Raw genomic sequence first — 21,864 nt, forward strand, 5'->3', positions numbered from 1 at the left:
GAATGAAGCTCCTGATCATATGGCTCTGATTATGTCCAGCCTTAGTGCCAACATTGCCACTATTATTTCACCACTGATTATACTTATCCTCGCCAGTTGAGGTTCAAACAAGTGACTCTGCTCTTGAATGACTGTCTCCCTGACCTCATCATGTGTGATAGCGGAGCCTGCCAGATGGGAAGAGGTTTAGGTTCTCAGACACCCTAAACTCCATTCAACAACAAAACTTTTCAGCGGTGTTTGAGCAATTTGGGGGTTCCACCGACCCCCGTTGCCCATGTACCTTTTTTACTAACTGCACCGCTGCCAGAAATCTAAAGCAATATTTTAATATCCTGTATCATTGAAACAGCAGCAGAGAGGCTGAATGACATTTCCTGACCAGAGCACTCCTACGGCGACAAAGGTGGGGACTGCTTCACGCGGTAATCTTTTAGGCCATGCTTGTGATCACGCCCCTCTTTCCTGATTGGGCCCTTTGGGGGGTTAGCCGCCGTCCCTCTAGGGTCAGCTGCGCCTCCCGGTCGTCGGTAAAATCTGGTTGGTGTGCGAAGAATTAAAAATTTGATGTGTGTAGTACTTGCCTACGTTAGCAACTAATGGATGCCTTCTTTTGTGTCTTCTCACTGTGGTTATGAGATGGTACTACTGAAATTCTTCAGTCCAGGTGCTACTCTTATGGGAGCATAATCAATAAATGCTAAAACGTATACCATTAAATCTAATATAAGTCTACAAAGAGAACACTTTACAACGAAGCCGGGTTCACTTTGACTTGCTTCACTGCATCTTCTGCGAGGTTTGTAGTTTACATACGTTCTTCCCTGTTGCAATCTTCGCAACATTCTCATTTTCTTAACACTTCAGAGGTTAAATGTCTGGTAATGTTCAAGGCCATAAAAACCCACAGGCGGACACTAAGAAGCAGCATAGAACGGCATTGTGCTCCCTTCCATAAAAGGGTACATACAAGTTGCACTACTCTTCTTTAGGTCAAAGTCGAGTCACAATAAAAACGCGTATTTGTCAGTCGAAAAGTCACAACAGAGAACGCAGAAGCAAATTCAGGAGAGTGTGTCACTGTGCCCAAGACTGAGCTAGATGGCTGGCGCCGGGTCAGTCAGGGCGCCCATTTTAACACAAAGCAGAACTGTTCGCCAGTTCCGTTAAGTAACCATTTAAATTGAGTTTTACTGCTCAGTGCCGTCATCTTAAATGCCCCGCCGACCTTGCTTGCACAATGGACAATACCTTGCCGTGAGTCAAGACTCATTACTGCACAATACTCTGCGTATATCAATCATAAATGCAACCTAGAAAACTGTTTGGGGTTAACTATGCCCAAACAAGTGCGGTATGTGTGCACTTGGGCCCAGATGGGCGACACTTGGCGACTGGCTCTTACGTTTCTTCATCAGACTTTGATCCAGAGCAAGAGAGTACGAAAAAGTAGAAAAGGGAGGAAGCGAAAGAAGAAAACAGTGGCAATGAGAGGAAGCAGTAACGAAAAACTCCGTGCAAAAGTGAGAAAAGGAGATAGGAAGCATAAATTGAAGGAAGGAGTGAAATCAGGAGTAGGAATCCTTTGAAATCAGCAACCCCAGTGTTTGAAAACAAAGGAGATGGGCTCGCAGGAAAAACTTTGGGTTCCTACATTTATTTATTTATTCGTTTATATACAAATTAAGCACTGGGTGCATAACTTGCTGGACTGTAAGGAAGAAATAAGGTGTAAATGGTGAAGCTTGATTTTTAGAGACAACTATGTCAGTAACAATTCCCAGATGTGCGTCCGCCTAATGAAGAGTGACATGAAATAATATATAGTTGTTTTCATTTCCTAGTGGTGACAAAGGGCGTCTTTTTTCACTTTCCTTTGTGCCATATACATTTTAAAAATTGTTCTTCTGCTTCTGCTTGCAGGTCTGGTCTGGTAATAGATTTCAGAGCAGAGGTCAGCTCCCCCTTTTATCAAGCTCATGTGAAGACTCGGACAGAGGCAGAAACAGCTCTCAACTTCAACACTATTGTTAAGTTTTTTGGCTCTCCAGCCCAAATTTGCCTCCAGCTCTTTCAAGAACCACTTCCTTACAGGTAAGACTCTGAATTTACTGCACACAACAGCATAGTGCAGGGGGGTGGGAGGGGGGTGAGTGAGGGTGTGAAGATTATTACTGTATCAAGTCAAGTCAAGTCATAAAATTTGTATAGAGCACTACATACCCAGAGGGTTTCAAGGCGCTTAGGAAGGGGAGGAGGATTATTTGTCAAATATCCACGTTTTAAGCTGCTTTCTGAACGCTAGGTGATTTTGGGTGAGGCGAAGGTAAGTGGGGAGTGAGTTCCATGTTTTGGCGGCCAGGTATGAAAAGGATCTGCCTCCCATGGTGGTCTTGTTGATGCGAGGTACAGTGGCGAAGGCTTGGCTGGAGGAGCGAAGTTGGCGGGAGGGGGTGTAGAAGGACAGTCGAGAGTTGAGGCAATCTGGTCCGATGTCGTAGAGTGATTTGTGTGCGTGGGTAAGCAGTCGGAAAGTGATCCTCTTATTGACGGGTAGCCAGTGGAGGTCTTTAAGGTGACCAGAAATGTGTTCGTTGCGTGGGATGTCTAATATGAGTCTGGCTGAGGCGTTTTGGATTCGTTGTAGTTTCTTCTGGAGTTTAGCGGTGGTACCTGCGTAGAGGGTGTTTCCGTAGTCCAGTCGGCTCGTGACTAGGGCGTGGGTGACTGTTTTCCTTGTTTCGGAGGGGATCCAGCGAAATGTTTTTCTGAGCATGCGAAGAATGTTAAAGCAGGAAGAGGATACGGCGCTGACTTGTCTGTTCATTGAGAGTGAAGAGTCCAGGATGACGCCAAGGTTCCGTGCGTGGTCTGTCAGGATGGGTGCTTTTCCGAGGGCTTCCGGCCACCAGGAGTCGTCCCATGCAGATGGGGATGTACCTAAGATGAGGACTTCTGTTTTGTCTGAGTTCAGTTTCAGACGGCTTTGTTTCATCCAATCGGCGACTTCTTTCATTCCTTCGTGTAGGTTAGTTTTGGCGGTGTTGGGGTCCTTGGTGAGAGAAAGGATCAGTTGAGTGTCATCCGCGTAAGAGATGATGTTGAGGTTGTGTTGGCGGGCGATGGCCGCGAGGGGGCTCATATATACGTTGAAGAGGGTGGGACTGAGTGAGGATCCTTGAGGTACGCCACAGATGATTTCAGAGGCCTCGGACTTGAATGGTGGGAGGCGGACCCTCTGGGTTCTTCCGGTGAGGAACGAGGTGATCCATTCCAGTGCTTTTCCTTGGATTCCGATGTTTCTGAGGCGTTGTAAAAGGGTGCTGTGGCAGACTGTGTCGAAGGCTGCCGAGAGGTCGAGGAGGATGAGGGCGACTGTGTCTCCATTGTCCAGTAGAGTTCGAATGTCGTCTGTTGCTGCGATGAGGGCGGTCTCAGTGCTGTGTTTGGCTCGGAAGCCGGACTGTGAGGAGTCGAGTGATTTGTTGGCTTCGAGGAAGGCGGCGAGCTGGTTGTTGACAGCTTTCTCGATGACTTTGGCCGGGAATGGAAGAAGCGAGATGGGGCGGTAGTTTTTGAGTTCGGTGGGGTCTGCTGTTGGTTTTTTCAGAAGGGCGGTGAGTTCAGCGTGTTTCCAGTCTTCAGGGAAGGTAGCGGAGTTGAAGGAGCAGTTGATGACGTCTCGGAGGTGCGGTGCTATGACGGAGTCTGCTTTGTTGAATATGTGGTGAGGACATGGGTCTGTGGGGGATCCAGAGTGGATGGAATTCATCAGGCGGATGGTGTCCTCAGTGGAGATTGGGATCCAGGCGTTAAGGGTGTTTACGGGGGGAAGATGGTCAGCAGATGGTAGGGTGGGTTGGCTTCCGGGTTGGTTGTCAAAGCTGTTGTGGATGTCAGCAATCTTGTTGTGGAAAAAAGAGGCTAGGGAGTCGCAGAGGGTTTGAGAGGGGGTGATGTCGTTGGAGTTGGCCGAGGGGTTGGAAAATTCCTTGACGATGTTGAAAAGTTCCTTGCTGTTGTGGGCGTTGTTGTCAAGTCGATCCTTGAATGCTGTTTTCTTGGCTTTTCTGATCAGTTGGTGGTGAGTACGGGTGGCGCTTTTGAAGGCGTCCTTGGTGCTGGTGGTTGGGTCTTTTTTCCAGGCCTTTTCAAGGGAGCGGCATAGTTTCTTGGACTTCTTGAGATCATCGTTGAACCATGAGGCCTTCTTGTTGCCAAGTTTGTGTTGACGTTTTTTCAGTGGTGCTAGGGTGTCGGCGGTGTTGGATAGCCAAAGGGTGAGGTTGGAGGCGGCTTCGTTGGCGTTAGAAGAGAGGGCTGGGGAGGTTCGAAGGAGCGATGTGGAGATCTGATCCGTGGTGATTTTGTTCCAGTTTCTTTGTAGAGTTGGTTGGAGGTGGATGATGGGTTTCGGCTTGTTGTAGGTGAAGTGAACGCAGCTGTGGTCAGTCCAGAGGAGATCCGTAGTGTGGCTGAAGGAGACATGGTTGCTGGAGGTGAAGATGGGGTCGAGAGTGTGACCTGCGATGTGGGTGGGGGAAGTGACCAGTTGTTTAAGTCCGAGGTTGGCGAGGTTGTCCAAGAGGGTGGCGGTGTTGCGGTCGTTGATCTTTTCAAGGTGGAAGTTGAGGTCTCCCAGAAGGATGTAGTCTTTGGAGGGGAGCGCGTGTGGGGTGATGAAGTCCGTGATGTCTTCACTGAATTTTGCGCGGGGTCCTGGTGGTCTGTAGAGGAGGGTGCCTCTAATAGTAGTCTTGGGGTCGGTGTGGATCTGGAAGTGAAGGTGTTCGGAGTTAGCGAGGTTGGCGTCGGAGCTGGTTGAGATGCGGATGGATTTCTTATGGACGATAGCGATTCCTCCTCCTGTATGGTCGGTGCGGTCCTTGCGTGTGATCTTATAGTCATCAGGGATAGCGATGGCGATGTCAGGGGCGGAGGAAGCGTTCATCCATGTTTCCGTTAGGAAGGCGACGTCCGGAGAGATGGCGTCTAGTAGGTTCCAAAGGTCAATGGCGTGCCTGTGGACCGAGCGGGTGTTGAGAAGGATGCATTGTAGGTGGTTGGGGTCGGGAATCTGTGGTGTGGTCGTAGCGGAGATGTTGACGGTGCCGCTAAATTTGCAGGAGTAGCAGGAGAACGGTCCATGGGTGCGACCAGGAGCGGCTTGGACGCAGTTGGGGGCGCGACCGGGGTTAAGGGCTAGGAGGGTGGCGGCATCGTAGGTGACGCGGGGGGGCTGGGTAGCGCGAGGGGCAGGGGGTCTGGCGCTGGGCGCGGTCCAGGCGCGGACGGGCGTAGACGGGCTTACCTTTGGCGCACCTTCGGCGCGGCTGGGGCGCGGTCGCTGCGCGTGAACGCTGCGCGCGGGAAGAACTGTCATATACGGATGGTGGAGGGGGAGGGGCGAGGGCGTCTCAGCTGGGAGGCGGGGCGGGTCACGAAGGAGGACAACAACAGCTAAAATGGCTGCGTAGGGGACAGCGGAGCGGAGCGCTTGGGGCAAAATGCGCTGGTGCAATGGAAATGCTTCCAAACAGTGACAAATGCGCGCTACAAGAGAAACGTTACAAAGCGGCAATCAGGCGCCTCACAAATGAAGTTTCTACAAAGCGGAAGCGAGCGCCCTACAAGTAAAATGTTCACAAAGCGGCAAGCAGGCGTGTTACCAAATAAATTCTAACAAAGCGGCAAGCAGGCGCGATATCAGTGAAATCTTAGCAAAAGCGGCAGGCAGGGCACGCTGCAGGTCTTCAATAAGGGTAAGAGCACACAACGATACCGCACTTCGCCAGGGAGGCAAGGGAGCGACCACTCTGCTGGGGAGCGAAGCGAGTCACAGCGCGTGGAGGGCACGGAGCGCTGTATTAAGGTAGTGGGAGGGCGTCTCAGCTGGGAGGCGGGGCGGGTCACGAAGGAGGACAACAACAGCTAAAATGGCTGCGTAGGGGACAGCGGAGCGGAGCGCTTGGGGCGAAATGCGCTGGTGCAATGGAAATGCTTCCAAACAGTGACAAATGCGCGCTACAAGAGAAACGTTACAAAGCGGCAATCAGGCGCCTCACAAATGAAGTTTCTACAAAGCGGAAGCGAGCGCCCTACAAGTAAAATGTTCACAAAGCGGCAAGCAGGCGTGTTACCAAATAAATTCTAACAAAGCGGCAAGCAGGCGCGATATCAGTGAGATCTTAGCAAAAGCGGCAGGCAGGGCACGCTGCAGGTCTTCAATAAGGGTAAGAGCACACAACGATACCGCACTTCGCCAGGGAGGCAAGGGAGCGACCACTCTGCTGGGGAGCGAAGCGAGTCACCATAAGTACTTCATAAGTCATCCATAAGTACTTATCGAACCTCGGCAAGATGTGGCATTATACAGGTCACAGTTTGGCACAGTATTGAATTGTGACCTGACCCACGTAATAATAGATAAGTTCGTAAAAATCCGAATCAGAGTGGGGCTCAATCTGACCTATATAATTAATGTTTATTAGGTAGTTTGTAAATATCGAAATGTTCATTAGGTAGTTTGTAAATTCCAACTCACTCTGATTGATTTCAATCACAGGAATAGTGTCCTGAAATGGCCAGCAGACTACCATGTCTGTGATTGCATTTTAATTAAGAAACTTTTTTAAAACAGCTTTTTTGATAAATTTCTTAGACAATTGGCAGTTACCCCCTGGACAACTGACTACTAGGCCAGAAACTTTTTCCACAATTCACAAAGGGGAGAAACCCAAACACATCCCCTTCCAAATTCAAATTCAAACTCAAAGATGCTTTATTCGGTTTGTAAAGAAATACAACCATATAGCAACATACATTTAAGAGAAATTTGACACAATACTAAATTAGGCTATCCAAAAGAAATAAAAGAAATACAATCTTACATAACAGCACTCATAATGGGACTTTTTAGCAGTATCAATAGAGCATAGTCATTGGGTCGTACAATTATTAGTTTAAGATTTTAGCAATCCTACGACCGTTAATTATGTGCAATATGCAATTTAAAGTGCTAAATATTGTCTCTAGATTTAGTAAATGTGCAAATTGGCAATTCTAAAGTGCATATGCGAGTAGCAGCACATAGTCTAACCATTAACTAAAACAATAATAAAATACATGTGATAAGCCAACCCTATGAAAAATATAATAGTAGCAGCAGTGAGTCCAACGGACATATGTGTGCAAAATACAAATACGTGATATAGCAGCATCAATTTTAAAGTGCATAATACATTTAGCAGCTAAAGGAACTCATATAATAATTGATTTTCTTGCAGAGATACATTTTAAAATATAAGTAGCCACATAAAAGCATACATCTGGGGACTCTAGGTTAAACACTAGTGTCATTGCTGTTTGTAGATGATGCGTATTGTATTTTAAAAAGATGGGTTTCAAGTAATATTTCCTTAAAAAAATATAAAAAGTACAAGACAGCATAAAGTGACACGTGCCCTGTTTGGATTTGCCATCACATGGGCATACACAAGTTCTAGGTTTTTTAGGCTCAGGAAAAGCCACAAGGTGATGCACAATTCCTAGGCGGAGGCGGGTTAAAACAAATCGATGGGAAGGAATACTAACTGTTGCGAAATGAGAATGAAAGCCTACATTCATATTATATTGCTGGTAAAAAATGAATGTACTCTGTTTAGTATGTTTTTCCATCCTGGTCTCTTCTGTAAATTTCATAAACGAGACCTTCAGCTCCCGCTTTGATAAAATGGGGTCCATTATTAATTCATTGTAAATGTCCAATCCATATAAAATTTTATACCAGTGGTGTATATGCTTCAACCAGGGAATGTTCGAACGGCGATCAAGTTTGATACAATCTGTTATTACGTCCTGCGTAAACTTGGTTTCCTCTTTTGCCCATATTGAGCGCCACAAGGATAGAGGACGAAGGGCAATTAGATCATTGATATAGTACATATCTAATTCCTTGTGTATTAGCTCCGTTGAAGCCGTGACTGGAGCACTGATTAATCTTTTTAAAAACACATTCTCCCTCACCTGGATAGATTTGGTACACTGCATCATACCCCCATATTCCAGCTCCGTATATAGCTGAGGAGATCTGGCATTAAAAAGGGTTAACATTTCACGAATTCTGCGATCCCCTAACTTAGCAGCAAATCTAAAAATACAGTTTGTATTCCGGGCCATTTTAAAAAGGACACTGTTCATTAATCCATTTCCCATTTCCCGAAAAGGTAATTCCTAAATAACAAAAACTATTAACAGATTCTAGTTTCTGTCCTTCTAGGAAAAAGGATTTATTTTTCCTAATGTTCTTACCACAAACCATAGTAACAGTCTTTCCTTTGTTAATTTTCAAGTTTCTGTTTTTAATAAAAATATGGAATTGGTCACGACGCCCCGACTTCTTGTGCTTACCTGACGAACCGGAGGAATGGTGGCGACTCCCGGAGCGCCCATGGCGGCTCCGCGATCGTTCCCTCGACCGCTCCCTCGACCTCCGACCGGACCGGGACCGCTCTCGACGCGGGGCCGACACTCGGAGCTCGAGAAGCTTGCGGGACCGCTCCCGCCTAGCTTTTCCAGTCAAGGCCCGACAGTCGACGCAGGACTCCACGTCGTGGTCCGCGCCCAGACACCGGAGGCAGAGTCGATGGTGGTCGGTGACCGACATCATGCGGTCGCACTCGTCGCAGCTCTTAAACCCAGGCATCCTACCGGCACCGTAGAAAGATTAAGTTTTACAAACACTTGGTCAAAAGACCGGAGTACTGCTCTTCGGATCTGCGCTAACTGGCGCGGAAAAAAGAAGAACTGACGTCAGCGCGCGGAGGCGGCGTCTATATACTCCAGCGACGTCATCACGGCGCACGACGCCGACGACGCGGAGCCGCAGGGGACGCCTGCAGACGACGCCTACCGACGCGCAGGGGTACTGCTACGCAAAAGTTTCCGGATCCAGACTGACGCCTGGGGATATTCTAAGGTAAGGAATCTAATACTAACTACTGTTTCTTACAGATATATCGTTACCGAAGGTAAGTAACTTGTTCTTGTAGTCCATTATGTGTCCTAGAAAGGAGGACCGCGTCGTCCGCGTATAAAAGGACGGGGACGGGGTTACCATTTATAGTTGGAGCATCAGATTTAATCAATTTTAAAAATGTATCCACATGGTTAATAAAAAGTGAAAATAGTAAAGGGGCAAGTACGCATCCTTGACGGATGCCTCTCTTAACTTCAAAGAAGGGGGTGCACTCACCATCTGTTCCAAACCTTACTTTGCATGATAAATTACTATACAAGCGAGCTAGCAGATGGATAATTTCAGTAGGGGCGCCCATTGATAGTAATATGGGCCAGAGCAGTGCGTGTTCCACCAGATCGAACGCGGAACTCAAGTCGGCAAAGCATAAAAAAAGGTTACCAGATTTGGCTTTAGTATACTTGCCGACTATGAGTTCCAGGTTCACGCACTGCTCCATTGTTCCCAGTCCCCTACGAAACCCATACTGCACTGGGGACAAAATGTTGTTCTCCTCGACCCAGGCTTCCAACCTCACTAAAAGGACTCGACTAAGGATTTTAACTGTCGAGTCCAAAAGAGAGATTGGACGATAATTCCTTGCCTCTGACCTTGATCCTTTTTTATAAAGGGGTATAATAATTGATTGGCCCCATGTCAGGGGTAGTTTATCTTCCACCGCTGCGTTAAAGTAACGAGTTAGGATTGGGGCCCATAATGTTATTTCATGCTTATAAAAATCCATGGGTACCCCATCGGGCCCGGGTGCTTTACCACCCTTACTATTTTTAATTGCATCTGTCACTTCATATAAGGTTAAAAACAAGTGCATTTTCTTCCAATTAAAACATATAGTAAGCCCATCAAATTTAAGATCTGAATTAAAAATCTCAGAAAAATGTGCAATCCATGCAAGACAGCTGACATGGGAACTGACCTCAGGGGTATTTTCATTCTTTAAGAATGGGCCATTAATCATTTCCCAAAAAAGTTTATGGTTTTTAGTTACACAGCGGCCATATCAAGTTTATTCCAGGCCTCGTCCTGTAGCTCCCTTTTCCTAATTGACAGGGCCAGTTTATAATTAGTACGTTCTTCTCTGACTCTTTCTTTATTTCTTGGTTTAGTATTAAGTACACTTTTTAATTTATTCAGGGTCTCGGCACAATGTTTATCAAACCACGCAGTTTTGTTTCTTTTACCACTTCTGTTTTTTCTTAACAGGGAGTTTTCAACTGTGCATGTAATTTTCATAAAATTGGAGAGAACCTCAGGTGCTATCACATTAGGTGCAAGGCAGTATTCAACCTCTCTGGTACATTTACCAAGAATATCCTTTGTAAGTTTATTAGGGTCAATCTTAATCCACTTGATTCTTGTACCATTTGGTCTTTCGGCGGAAATCCCGTGAACTGCTTTACCTTTCACAACACTTTTTTGACCCCAACCCATTAACTCCACAGAGATGCTGTTGTGACTACCATGTCTGTGATTGCATTTTAATTAAGAAACTTTTTTAAAACAGCTTTTTTGATAAATTTCTTAGACAATTGGCAGTTACCCCTGGACAACTGACTACTAGGCCAGAAACTTTTTCCACAATTCACAAAGGGGAGAAACCCAAACACATCCCCTTCCCTTTTGTGAATGTGTTAGCTCTCCACTTGGAAGTCTGCAATTTTTCAAGGTTTCACAGCTGAAATTGCGGTTGCAAACCATTGATTCATAGGGTACGGATGCAGTGTTTATATGGGATGCTCACAAGACGCCCCTCCAAATCCCAGTATCCTTGTGCTGTCCCATTTTAGGAGTTGGTTAAACTTTACTGACGCTGAAAATGCGATTGATACATAGGGAACTTCTGTTTGTAGTTGCAAACTCTGATTTAGAGTGCTTGTGAACGTAAACAAAACAAGGGTCCGCGCATTTGTTCCCTATTTACTGTGATGTTTCGGTATGCACTGCACAACACCACTAAACTGAGAAGCAGTCAAATTGTTTGCTATACTTTTCTAGACTATTTTTGAGTTTTTTTTTTACATTTGTGTTGCTGCCACTTTTCTCTTTCTCTATTAGATTTCATTTATCAGAACTAATGCCCCATTTGTGACATTTAACGTTTTCCATTTTGACTTGAAGTTTGTGTTTTTGTGTGCACATGAGCTTACTCTGACACTTGTGCTGTATAGAAGTTACATCCTCTCTTCTGCCTTCCTCATGTGCTGGAATGAGTGGGATACTCCTATGCTTGTTTAACCATTCTCATGCTGTCTCGCCAATCGTCTTCATTTGATGCACCCTCAAAATCTTATTTTGAATTAAATAATTAACGTAAAACTCACTGCCTTATGAAGAATTTGGCGTAAGGGATACTCTGTCACAAACGTGGTGGATGTCCTGTTCACTATATGATGTGTAATGCAGAGGACTGGATATACGTCGTGTTTTGAAGGAATATCCCATCTGCCAAACTCTAAATAAGGCCCTCAGTCAGTGTTATGCTCCACAGGAGACATACTTAAAGTGTATAATTTTCTGACTTGTAAAGGGTGCTCTTATTTGCAGGATTTTAAAAGATGTACACTGTGAGAGCTGAATGTTACTTGTTTGAATTACCTGCCATGAGAACCCATTATGTGCAATCTTTTGTACTCTGTGTACCCCAAAGGGCTATAGTTATTATTAGTTCCTGCTCTTTTTTAGCTCTGGCTTGTTAGACTTATTGTTACCAATTCCTTTAAATATCCACAAAATGGGCTTAGTCTCAACCCACATGAATATTACTGTCGCACTTCATGCTACAGGTTATTTGCCGGATCATTCTGTCTTCCCCAGAGTCCTTTCACTGTAATGCAGGAGAGACTATGTTGCTTTTGAAAAGTACGCACAATCATCGTGCCATTTGTCATATTCAATTAATAAACAGCAATATTGAAAACAACGGATAAAAACAGCATTTTTTAATAGTTGTCTTTTTGTGAGCTTTCACGTTAAAACCATACCTGTTGACTTTAGCAGTGTTTGTTTATTACGTTTTGAATTCATGTGTTAATTTTCCAGAATGAAATTTGATAAACAAGAGCCTTCAAACTTTTAGTTTTATGTATCAAACTAATGTTGATCTGTGATTCTCCAATAAATTTAAAGTTCTGAATATTTCACTACAATAATCTGGAAATTTTTAAAATTCCGTAAATTAAGGCTATGTACTTGCAAAAGCCAAAATACTGTCTGTTCTGAATTATGAAGCAAATTCCTGCCCTGTGCCTGCAATGCTGGGAATAAGACTATTTCTTTAGCCTAAATAAATTCACATTAACATTGTAATAAGCATTGGCAAAGCCAGTAGTTCTCGCCCATGCAAGAGCTAGTGGCTTTACCAATATGTTTTTGCAATGTTGCACACAAGTGTGGCTGCTGTTCAGCATGCCTAAAAATTATTTGGGTAAAGGAAAGTGGCATGGAGTGGAGTATCTTTAAGTGGAGTAGAGTTGAATGATATGGAGTGGCGTAGGGTGGCGTGGAATGGCGTACAGTGGAGCTGAGTGGCGTGAAGTGGAGTGAAGTGGTGTGTCATGGAGTAGCCTACATTGTTGTGGAGTGTCGTTGAGGGAGAAGAGTGTCCGAATGGAAGGGCATAAGGTTGAGTGGCGCTGAGTGAAGTACAGTGTCAGAGTTGAGTAGACTGTCAAAGAGTGGAGTGGCGTAGAATATTGTGGAGTGGTGTAGAGCAGAGTAGAGTGGCGTAGAGGGTGTTGTGTAGAGTGGAGTAGGGTGTTGTAGAGTAGAGTGGCATAGAGAGGAGTAGATTGTCAGAGCGAAGTGGAGTAGTGTGTCATAGAACAGGGTGCAGTAAAGTGGCATAGAGGGAGCTGCGTAAAGCATTGTAGAGTGGAGTAGTGTCATAGAATGGCATAGAGTAGAGTAGAGTGCTGTCAAGTGTAGTGGAATAAAGTGGAGTAGAGTGTCAGTGGAGCAGAGTTTAATGAAGTAGAGCATCATAGAGTGGAGTGTCTTAGAGTGGCCAAGAGTGGCGGGGTGTAAAGGACAGTGTTCAGAGTGGATTGGCGTAGAGGGCATTAGTTTTCAGTAAAGTGGTGTAGAGTGCATTGGCATAGAGTGCAGTGATGTAAATTAGCATAGAGTGCCTTGGCTTAGAGTAGATAAGTGCAGAGTGGATTGCAGTGGGGTAGAGTGCAATGGCATGGAGTGGCATAGAGTAAAATGCCATAGAATGCAGTGACATAGAGTGGAGCGGTGCAGGCTAGAGTGGAGTAGTGCAGAGTGGAGCGAAGCGGTGCGGTGCAGAGTAGAGTGTTGTAGAGTGCAGTGGTGTAGAGGGAAGTAAAGTGGCATAGAGTTGAGTGGTGAAGAGTAGAGTGCAGTGGCACAGAGTGCAGTCATGCAGAGTAGAGTGTCACAGTGCAGGGTCATAGAGTGGCGCAGAGTGGTGCAGAGAGCATTGGGGTAGAGTATAGTAGTGGCAGAGTAGAATAGAGTGGCGTAGAGTGCAATGGTGTAGAATGACATAGGATACAGTGGGGTAGAGTGCAGTGGCATAGAGTTAACAGTTGTACAGTATAGTGGCGTGAAGTGCAGTGGTGCAAAGTAGTTGGTTTAGGTGCAGTAGTTTTGAGTAAAGTGGTGTAGAGTTCAATGCTGTAGGTTGCAGTGGTTTAGAGTACAGTGGCATAGCATAGACTGCAGAAGCTCTGAGTGCAGTGGCGTAGAGTAGGTTGTTTCAGAGTGGAGTGGTGCAGGGTAGAGTAAAGTGGTGCAGGGTAAGGGCAGTGCCATAGAGTAGAGTGGTGTAGGGTAGAGTAGCGCATCATTGATTGCAGTGGCATAAAGTGGAGTGGTGTGGAATATAGTGGCATAGAGTGCAGTGTCATAGAGTATATTGTTTCAGAGTAGAGTGCATAGAGTGAAGTGGTGTAGAGTGCAGTGGTACAGGGTAAAGTGAATGGCATAGAAAAGTGGGGTAGAGCGCATTGGTGTAGAGTGCAGTGTTGCAGAGTGAAGTGGAGTGGCGTAGAGTGGAGTGGTGCAGAATAGAGTGACCTTGAGTGCTCTGGTGAAGAGTGCAGTGGTGCAAAGTAGAGTGCACTGGCATAGAGTAGAGTGGTGCAGAGTAGAATAGAAAGGTGTAGAATGAAGTGGCGTAAAGTGCAGCGTCATAATGCAGTGATGCACAGTAGAGTAGAGTGGTGTAGAGTAGAGTGCAGTGGCATTGAGCAAAGTGGCATGGCGTTCAGTGGCAGAGAGTGCACTGCTTAAGAGTACAGTGTCATAGAGTGCAGTGGTGTAGAGTAGAGTGGCGTAGAGTGAATTGGTGCAGAGTGAAGTGGCGTAGAGTGATTGGTGCAGAGTGAAGTGGCGTAGAGTGGTGCAGAGTAAAGTGACAGAGTGAAATGGTGTAGAGTGGCGAGCAGTGGTGCTGAGTAGATTGGCTTAGATTGCAGTGGCGTAGAGTGGATTGGTTTTGAGAAAATTGGTGTGGAGTGCCGGGGTGTAGAATAGAGTGGCATAGTGTGGTGTGGCATAAAGTGAAGTGGTACAGAGTGGCGTAGACTGCAGTGGTATAAAGTAGATTGTGTGAGAATAGAGTGAAGTGGTGTAGAGTAGAGTGTTGTGGCATTGCAGTGGTACAAAGTAGATTAGAGTGGCATAGAGTACTGTTGCATAGAGGGGAGCTATGCAGAGTAGAGTGGTGGAGATTTCAGTGGTGGAGAGAGCATTGATGCATAGTATAGTGACGTAGAGTGAAGTGGCAGAGAGTGGAGTGGTGCAGAGTAGAGTAGAGTGGAGTGGTGCAGGTTAGAGTGCAGTGGCAAAGAGTGGAGTGATGCAGAATAGTGTGGTGTAGAGTGCATTGGCCTAGAGTATAGTGGTGCAGTGGTTTAGAGTACAGGGCTGTATAGTGTAGTATAATGGCATAAAGTGCAGAAGAATGGCATCGGGTGCAGTAGTATAAAGTGCAGTCTTGCAGAGTAGAGTGTGAGAGTGCAGTGTCATAGAGTTCAGTGTCATACAGTGGTGCAGAGAGCTGTGACAGAGTACAATGGTGCAGAGTAGAATAAATATCCCAGTATTTGTAAAGCGCAAACTAATCACCCCCAAGGGTCTCAAGGCGCTGGGGGCCGTCAGGAAGATTAAGTGAGCTGTTGCCCTGAGTCACAGGGTGCTGGGCTGGGCTGCTGCCGGGGATTTAACCGCTGGGCCCCACCTCTCCTGTAGCGTAGAGTGCAGTGATGTAAAGTGCAATGGTATAGAGTAACTTAGTGTGCAGTGACATAGAGTACAGTGGCACAGAGTAGAATGTTCTACAGTATAGCGACATTAAGTGCAGTGGTGCAAAGTAGTTGGCCTAGATACAGTGGAGAAGGGGTGCATTTGTTTTGAGTAAAGTGGTGTAGAGTGAATTGGCATAAAGTGCATGGGCTTTGAGTAGAGTGGCGTAGACTTCAGTGGTATAGAGTGGCACAGCGTAGAGTGCCGTGGTGTAGAGTGGAGTGGAATAGAGTGGTGTACAATATAGTGGCATAGAGTAGATTGTTTCATAGAGTGAAGTCGAGAGAAGTCATGGAGGGTAGAGTGTAGTGGTATTGGGTAGAGTGCAGTGGCATAGAGTCGTTCTGAATATTTCACTGCAATATTCTGGACATTTTTTAAATGCAGTAAATTAATGTTATGTGATTGCAAATGCCAGAATCCTGTCTGATCTAAATTATGAAGAAAATTCCTGCCCTCTGCCTGCAGTGCTGGGATCAAGACAATTTCTTTAGCCAAACTGAATTCACATTAATACCATGACAACCTCTGTCTATGAAACCAAAGCAAATGTAACAAGATAAGAACAAGATTTAAAGGCCTGTTTACAGAATGTGAGTTTGTGGAAGAATACAGTAAACAAGAATTTGGCAATGGGAGATACAAACTCGAGCTGCACATACTAAAGAAAAGAAAGTCAGCAAATAGAAAGCCTACAAATGTGAGTTACAAACCACAAACCCAATAGTAAGCAACAGGGAGAATGCATTCCTAGGTTAACTTTCTGAATGTCCCCAAGATGTCTTTAGCAAACCAGGCCGCTGTGCTGTCTGGTAGTCTTCGAGCTAAAAAGAGATCGTTTTCAAACATTAATTTAGCACCATTGATTCTTCCCCCCACTCAAACAACAATGACTTTAGTAAACTAAGAGGCAGTCAGGGGTTATGTTCATCCTTTGAATGGCTTTGCTATTATACATGAATAACATTACAGTTTATTTAATCAAACACAGTAGATGGTTTTGGATAGCACACATCCTAAAGTCATGTATTTTGAGGTCCTCTTACATGTGATATTAAAGAAAAAGGAGGGGAAGTGAAATAAAACAATGGCCTAGGATCACACTAGTGGATCAATGAGATCGCCAGGACTTATTCAAGGTTTTCTGGTTTCACATTGTGCAATTTACTCACTAGATATACATGCTCTGCGTCCCCTAGCCCCCTCTCACCCTAACCCCAAACCCCCAATCTGCTGGCATCAATGTTGCTCTTGGTCACACCACAGACCAAACTATTTGGCCCCTGAGAACATGTTTGTGCCTACCCATAATATAGTCAATAATCCATCATAGAAGGAGTTCACAAAATACTAACAAAAAATGCCAGAGCCTCATAATATGAGGATCTGATTTATTGTAAACACATTTGATCATTTCAAAGCATCATTGTAGGCTATTGTCAAGAGTTTCTCACAAAGTGAAAAAGCCAAAGGATGGTGGCACAGAGGACCGCAGACATATCAGACATAATCACTGATCTGTAAATATTACCATCATCTAGCAGCAAATTGAAAATTACTTTACAGGAAGGAGCAACAGAGATGGAGTACTGCGGCTTTATATGGCCTCGCTAACAACCATTGTGGGTCATAGTCAGGTGTTTCAGTCAACTGAAAATACTCATGCATGGGACCACAACTCTCTTCAGGAAGGAAACGTACAGAATAATCTCTTTTCAAGTCTTATACGTCTGCAGTGGCTTAGCAATATTCGAATGCGAATTCGAAACTTTAAATAATCCTTTTTTCAAAAAATTTGAAATAAAAAAATATTACAGTAGAGCATAAAGACATCATAAAAACACTTTTAGCACCAATGAACGTTTAAAAACTGTATAAATCTTCAAAATGGGAAAAAGAAATGAGAGAAAAATGTTTGCGTCCTTTGTAGGTAATACATGGCAAAGGCATGGATCTCAGGATATGTGAAAGCATCTGCCTAACAGGGGCAGGAGGGAGGAACAAATAATACCTCAATTGCGTCAGGAGCAGCTGACAAGAACTGATTAAGTTGAATTAATCTGGTTCGAGGCATGTGGGCTGCTGAATTCATATCTATAGCATAGATCGCCGCCTAGTGTTGGGTCCGGATGATTGCACATTGTTGTTCTGGAAGAGTCTTCGAAGTATCACGAGATAGGTGGCTCCTCCCCTGGACTACAGTGCGCATGGGCATCGACTCCATTCCCAGATTGTTTTTTTCCGCCATTGGGTTCGGATGTATATTTGATCACTCAAGAACGGAATCGGTATAAACTTCCCTTAAGGCCCGAAGGCCTTTTCCTATAGCATCGGTATTGTCTTGCGTTCGGTGCCCAGCTCTGTTCCGGCTCGGTCTGAGTCGGACATCCTGAGGAGTCGCGTAGCTCTTCAGTGCTCGAGGCCCAGTCAACGCAACCAGATTTATTCGACGACGTCATGGAACGGAGCCCGTTCAAGAGGTGCCCCGTGTGCAACTCGAAGTATCCCCACATCGATGTCCACCCGGTGTGCAACAAGTGCATGTCGCCGGATCACGATGAAGCCAACTGTATGGCTTGTTCCCGTTTTCGATCGAAGAAGACGATTCGACTTCGGCGCGTGGTGCGCCAGGAGGCCCAGAAGACAGCCCCTGACCCGGTGAACATTTTCGATACCGAGGGAGAAGAAGCAGACAAGCAGCAAGATCGGGAGCCGATTTCTACTCCAGCGGAAGAGATCGACCCCAACTACGAGGCAGACGTCGAAATGCTCGACACAGAAGACGTCGTCGACGAGGTAGGAGACAACAATGAGGCCTATGGGGCCACGGAAGATAGCTCAGGTGAAGAGCTATGCCCCGTTCGAACAATATCTAAGGATCAGGTCGAGGGATCGCCACATGGCCTTACCCAAGATCTTGCACCCGGATCCACGGTCTCGCCTCCGGGCCCGACTACGGACACTTCTACGGAGCCGCCATTGGTCAAATCGAAACCGAAAGTGAAAGCCTCGGTCTTGACGAAACCGAAAGTGATAGAGACGACGTCGAAACAGAAGACGCCTGTCGCTCTGGTCGCCTCCTCGTCTTCCGACATGTCGGGGCAGCCGAAGCCGAAGAAGGTTGTCGATCCAGCGAAGTCGCTCAAATGCGTCGAGCCAAAGTCGCTCAAGGGCATCCAGCCGACGGCGCTCAAGGGCGTCGAGCCGAAGTCGCTCAAGGGCGTCGAGCCGAAGACTGGGGCACCGAAACAGATTGTCAAGGCCGCCGACCCGAAGCCGTCGGCGCATAAGGCCGTCGACACAGACGGAGGACACGGAGCTCCAAATGCTGTCGATCCTGCACGTCGGCCAGAAAAGGCCAGTAGTACTGTTCCGCTCGAGTCGGCACATGCTAGCGGGCCAAGAACACCTGTCGGGTCGACGAAACCGTCCGCATCCTTCACGAAGCAGGTGGCGGACTCGTTGCAACGCATCAGGAACAAGGCTTCCACGGTCGATCCGAAAGACACTTCCACCCCGAAGCCCGCTGCAAAAACGCCAAAGACATTGGCGCCGATCCATTTCACGCTGCCGCCGAAGGTGGCGCCGAAGGCGTTCGCGCCCAGGACTGTCGACGACGCGCCCTTGAAGGTGTCCACGGTGCCGAAGCCTCCTCAAGCCGTCGTAAGCACAAAGCATCGACAACCCCTACTGGAGGAGCAGTCGGAACAATTTATCGACGCCGACACCGGTAAACTTTCCTTCTACAAACGAAAGATCACACCGGCACAGCCTATGGAGTCCTACACTATTTTTTTTGAAGAGGAAAAAGGCTTCTACGGATTCCCCAGTTCTGGTTGAACCAATCCATCCACGGCCTCAGGGCATTGCTCCACCTTCACCCACTTACTCAGATGTGGAGGCTGGGGTAGGGGACGATGAAGAGTACAACTTCCCTGCCGACACTGATCCGGAGGATCACCATGACTCATGGGCAGATGCTGGGGACCAGGGGGATCTACAACCTGCCCCGGACACTCAAGTCTATAATGTCAAAACCTCTCCTACTGAGGATTCTGCAGCCTTCAATGCTCTAATTGAGAGGGCAGCTAAAAATCATGACGTCTAGCTGCATGCTGACCCTATTGAGGTGGACTTCCTGTTTGATACCTTTTCCACCTCTGAAAAGACTGTCAAGACTCTGCCAATGCTCAAGGGTGTTTGAAAACATGCTGCAGACATTTTTAAAGAACCCACACAGGCTAGGGCTATAAACCCCAGGATTGAAAAGAAGTATAAGCCGGCACCTGGCGACCCTACCTACATCAAGGGCCAGTTGCCGTTAGATTCTCTAGTTGTTTCTAATGCCCGGAAGAGGGCAAATTCACAAACTACTGGTGATTCTCCTCCCCCTGACAAGGAATCCAAAGTGCTAGAAGCATCAGGGAAGAGGGTGAAGGCCCAAGCGGCCAATATCTGGCGTATTTCAAACACTCAGGCACTCTTGGCCAGATATGACAGGGCACACTATGATACTCTTGAGACCCTGTTACAACACTTGCCAGATGAGTATAAAGAGGCAGCGGAGATGCTAATTCAAGAAGGGAAGCTCATCTCAAATGCTTCTATTAAATGTGCACTGGACGCAGCAGACACCGCGGCCAGGGCCATTAACACAAGTGTAATGTTGCGGCGTCAAGCCTGGCTCAGAATCTCCGGGTTCAAACCGGAGATACAAACCACCATACTCAATCAGCCTGTAAACCCTGATCGCTTATTTGGACCTGAGGTGGATACCACCCTGGAAAAAATAAAGAAAGACACCGAGACTGCAAAGTCAATGGGGGCTCTTCAGTCCCAGCAGTTCCGGGGTAGTACTTTTCGTCGCTCAAGCAATAGAGGTGTTTCCAGAGGCCAGATGTCCCAGCAAACACAGTACACTAAAGGTGGGGCGCAGACCTCTTACAACAAGCAGAGTAGAGGCGGCTATCGTGGCAACAGCACCAAGGGCAGAGGTCGTGGAAACAACAACTCCAGGTCCTCCGCCACTAACAAACAGTGACGCCTTGTCACTGCCCCCGACCATACAACACCTGTCGGGGGGAGACTCCAGCAGTTCCTGCCGGTATACACCCGTTACAACGGATCTTTTACTCCGCACTACCATTACAACGCGACCATTACTCCGCATACCATTACAACGCATTGCGCTGGGGGGCGCTCTAGGATAGGGAATAAGTATAATTTACTATCCAACACCTTCCCTAGGGTCCACGGGGACTGGAGTTAGAATAGTAAATTATACTTACCACTATCCAGCGCCCCAAGGCGCTATGCGTTGTAACGGTATGCGGAGCAAAAGTCGCGTTGTAATGGTCTGCGGAGTAATAGTATGCGTTATAACGTCATACATCCGTTCCTGCCAGTCTGGAAATCCATCACCACAGACAGGTGGGTCAGGAAACGTATCCAGTACGATTATTGTCTAGAGTTAACGTCCACTCCACCCAACATCCCACCAAGGCACCGTCCTATGTCAACAGAGCATTTGCACTTATTGCAGCAAGAGGTGCTCGTCATGCTGCAAACAGGGGCAATTGAGCTCGTGCCGGTGGAAGACAGAGGCACAGGGGTGTACTCCCTGTACTTCTTAATCCCAAAAAAGGACGGGTCCCTCAGACCCATACTGGACCTCAGGCCCCTAAACCAGTACATTCTCTCAGAACACTCTCACATGCTCACGCTGCAGCAGGTTCTTCCGTTGCTCAATCAGGGGTATTTCCTCGCAACGTTAGATCTCAAAGACGCATATTTTCACATTCCACTACATCCATCACACAGAAAATACCTCAGATTCACCATTCAGAATCAGCATTACCAATTCAAAGTCAGTGGCTGTGCACCTCAGAAGACAGAACGTTCATGTCTACCCTTATCTGGACGACTGGCTTGTCGAAGCAAAGTCGGCTCAGTAGTGCGCTGCCAACATGTCCCACACCATTCACCTTCTTCACGATCTGGGATTCTCACTGAATTATCCAAAGTCGCACCTTCAGCCAGCCCATGTGCGGCAGTATCTGGGCGCGACAATAGATACTCTTGGCAGCCACGGCTCAGCCAAATTCTGTGAGGATCAACAGCATTCAGTCGCTGATCCAGAAATTCAGACCGCAACACTCGCTTCCGGCATGAGTGTTCATGCAGTTGATAGGCATGATGGCCTCCTGCATCTTCATAGTCCCGCACGCGAGACTACATATGCGTCCGCTTCAAGAGTGCTTGGCACATCAGTGGACTCAGGCTCAAAGACAATTGAAAGACTTAGTGTAGGTGACCGGTCGGGCATACAACTCTCTGCATTGGTGGAATCCACACAACCTTTGCAAGGGCCGACCGTTCCAGGAGCCTGTTCCACAGATCATTCTAACCACGGACGCATCTCTCCAGGGTTGGGGAGCTCATGCACTCCACTACACAGTGCAGGGACTATGTACAACGCAGCAAAAGAAGATGCATATCAACTACCTAGAGCTGATGACAATCTTCATGGCGATGAAGGCATTCAAGGTACATCTATG

The 21,864-nt window shown here is 46.7% G+C and overlaps 1 protein-coding gene across 1 annotated transcript in view; it reads left to right on the forward strand.

Moving 5' to 3' along the window:
- Positions 1-21,864, forward strand: part of LOC144754919 (microsomal triglyceride transfer protein-like) — a 529,349-nt gene that overhangs the window by 464,707 nt on the left and 42,778 nt on the right. The window contains exon 18 of the mRNA XM_078643270.1: positions 1,924-2,094. Within this exon, the coding sequence (XP_078499396.1) occupies positions 1,924-2,094 (171 nt within the window). The remainder of the gene's footprint in view (positions 1-1,923; positions 2,095-21,864) is intronic.

This window comes from Lissotriton helveticus, chromosome 5_1 (assembly GCF_964261635.1).
Source record: "Lissotriton helveticus chromosome 5_1, aLisHel1.1, whole genome shotgun sequence".
NCBI lineage: Eukaryota > Metazoa > Chordata > Amphibia > Caudata > Salamandridae > Lissotriton > Lissotriton helveticus.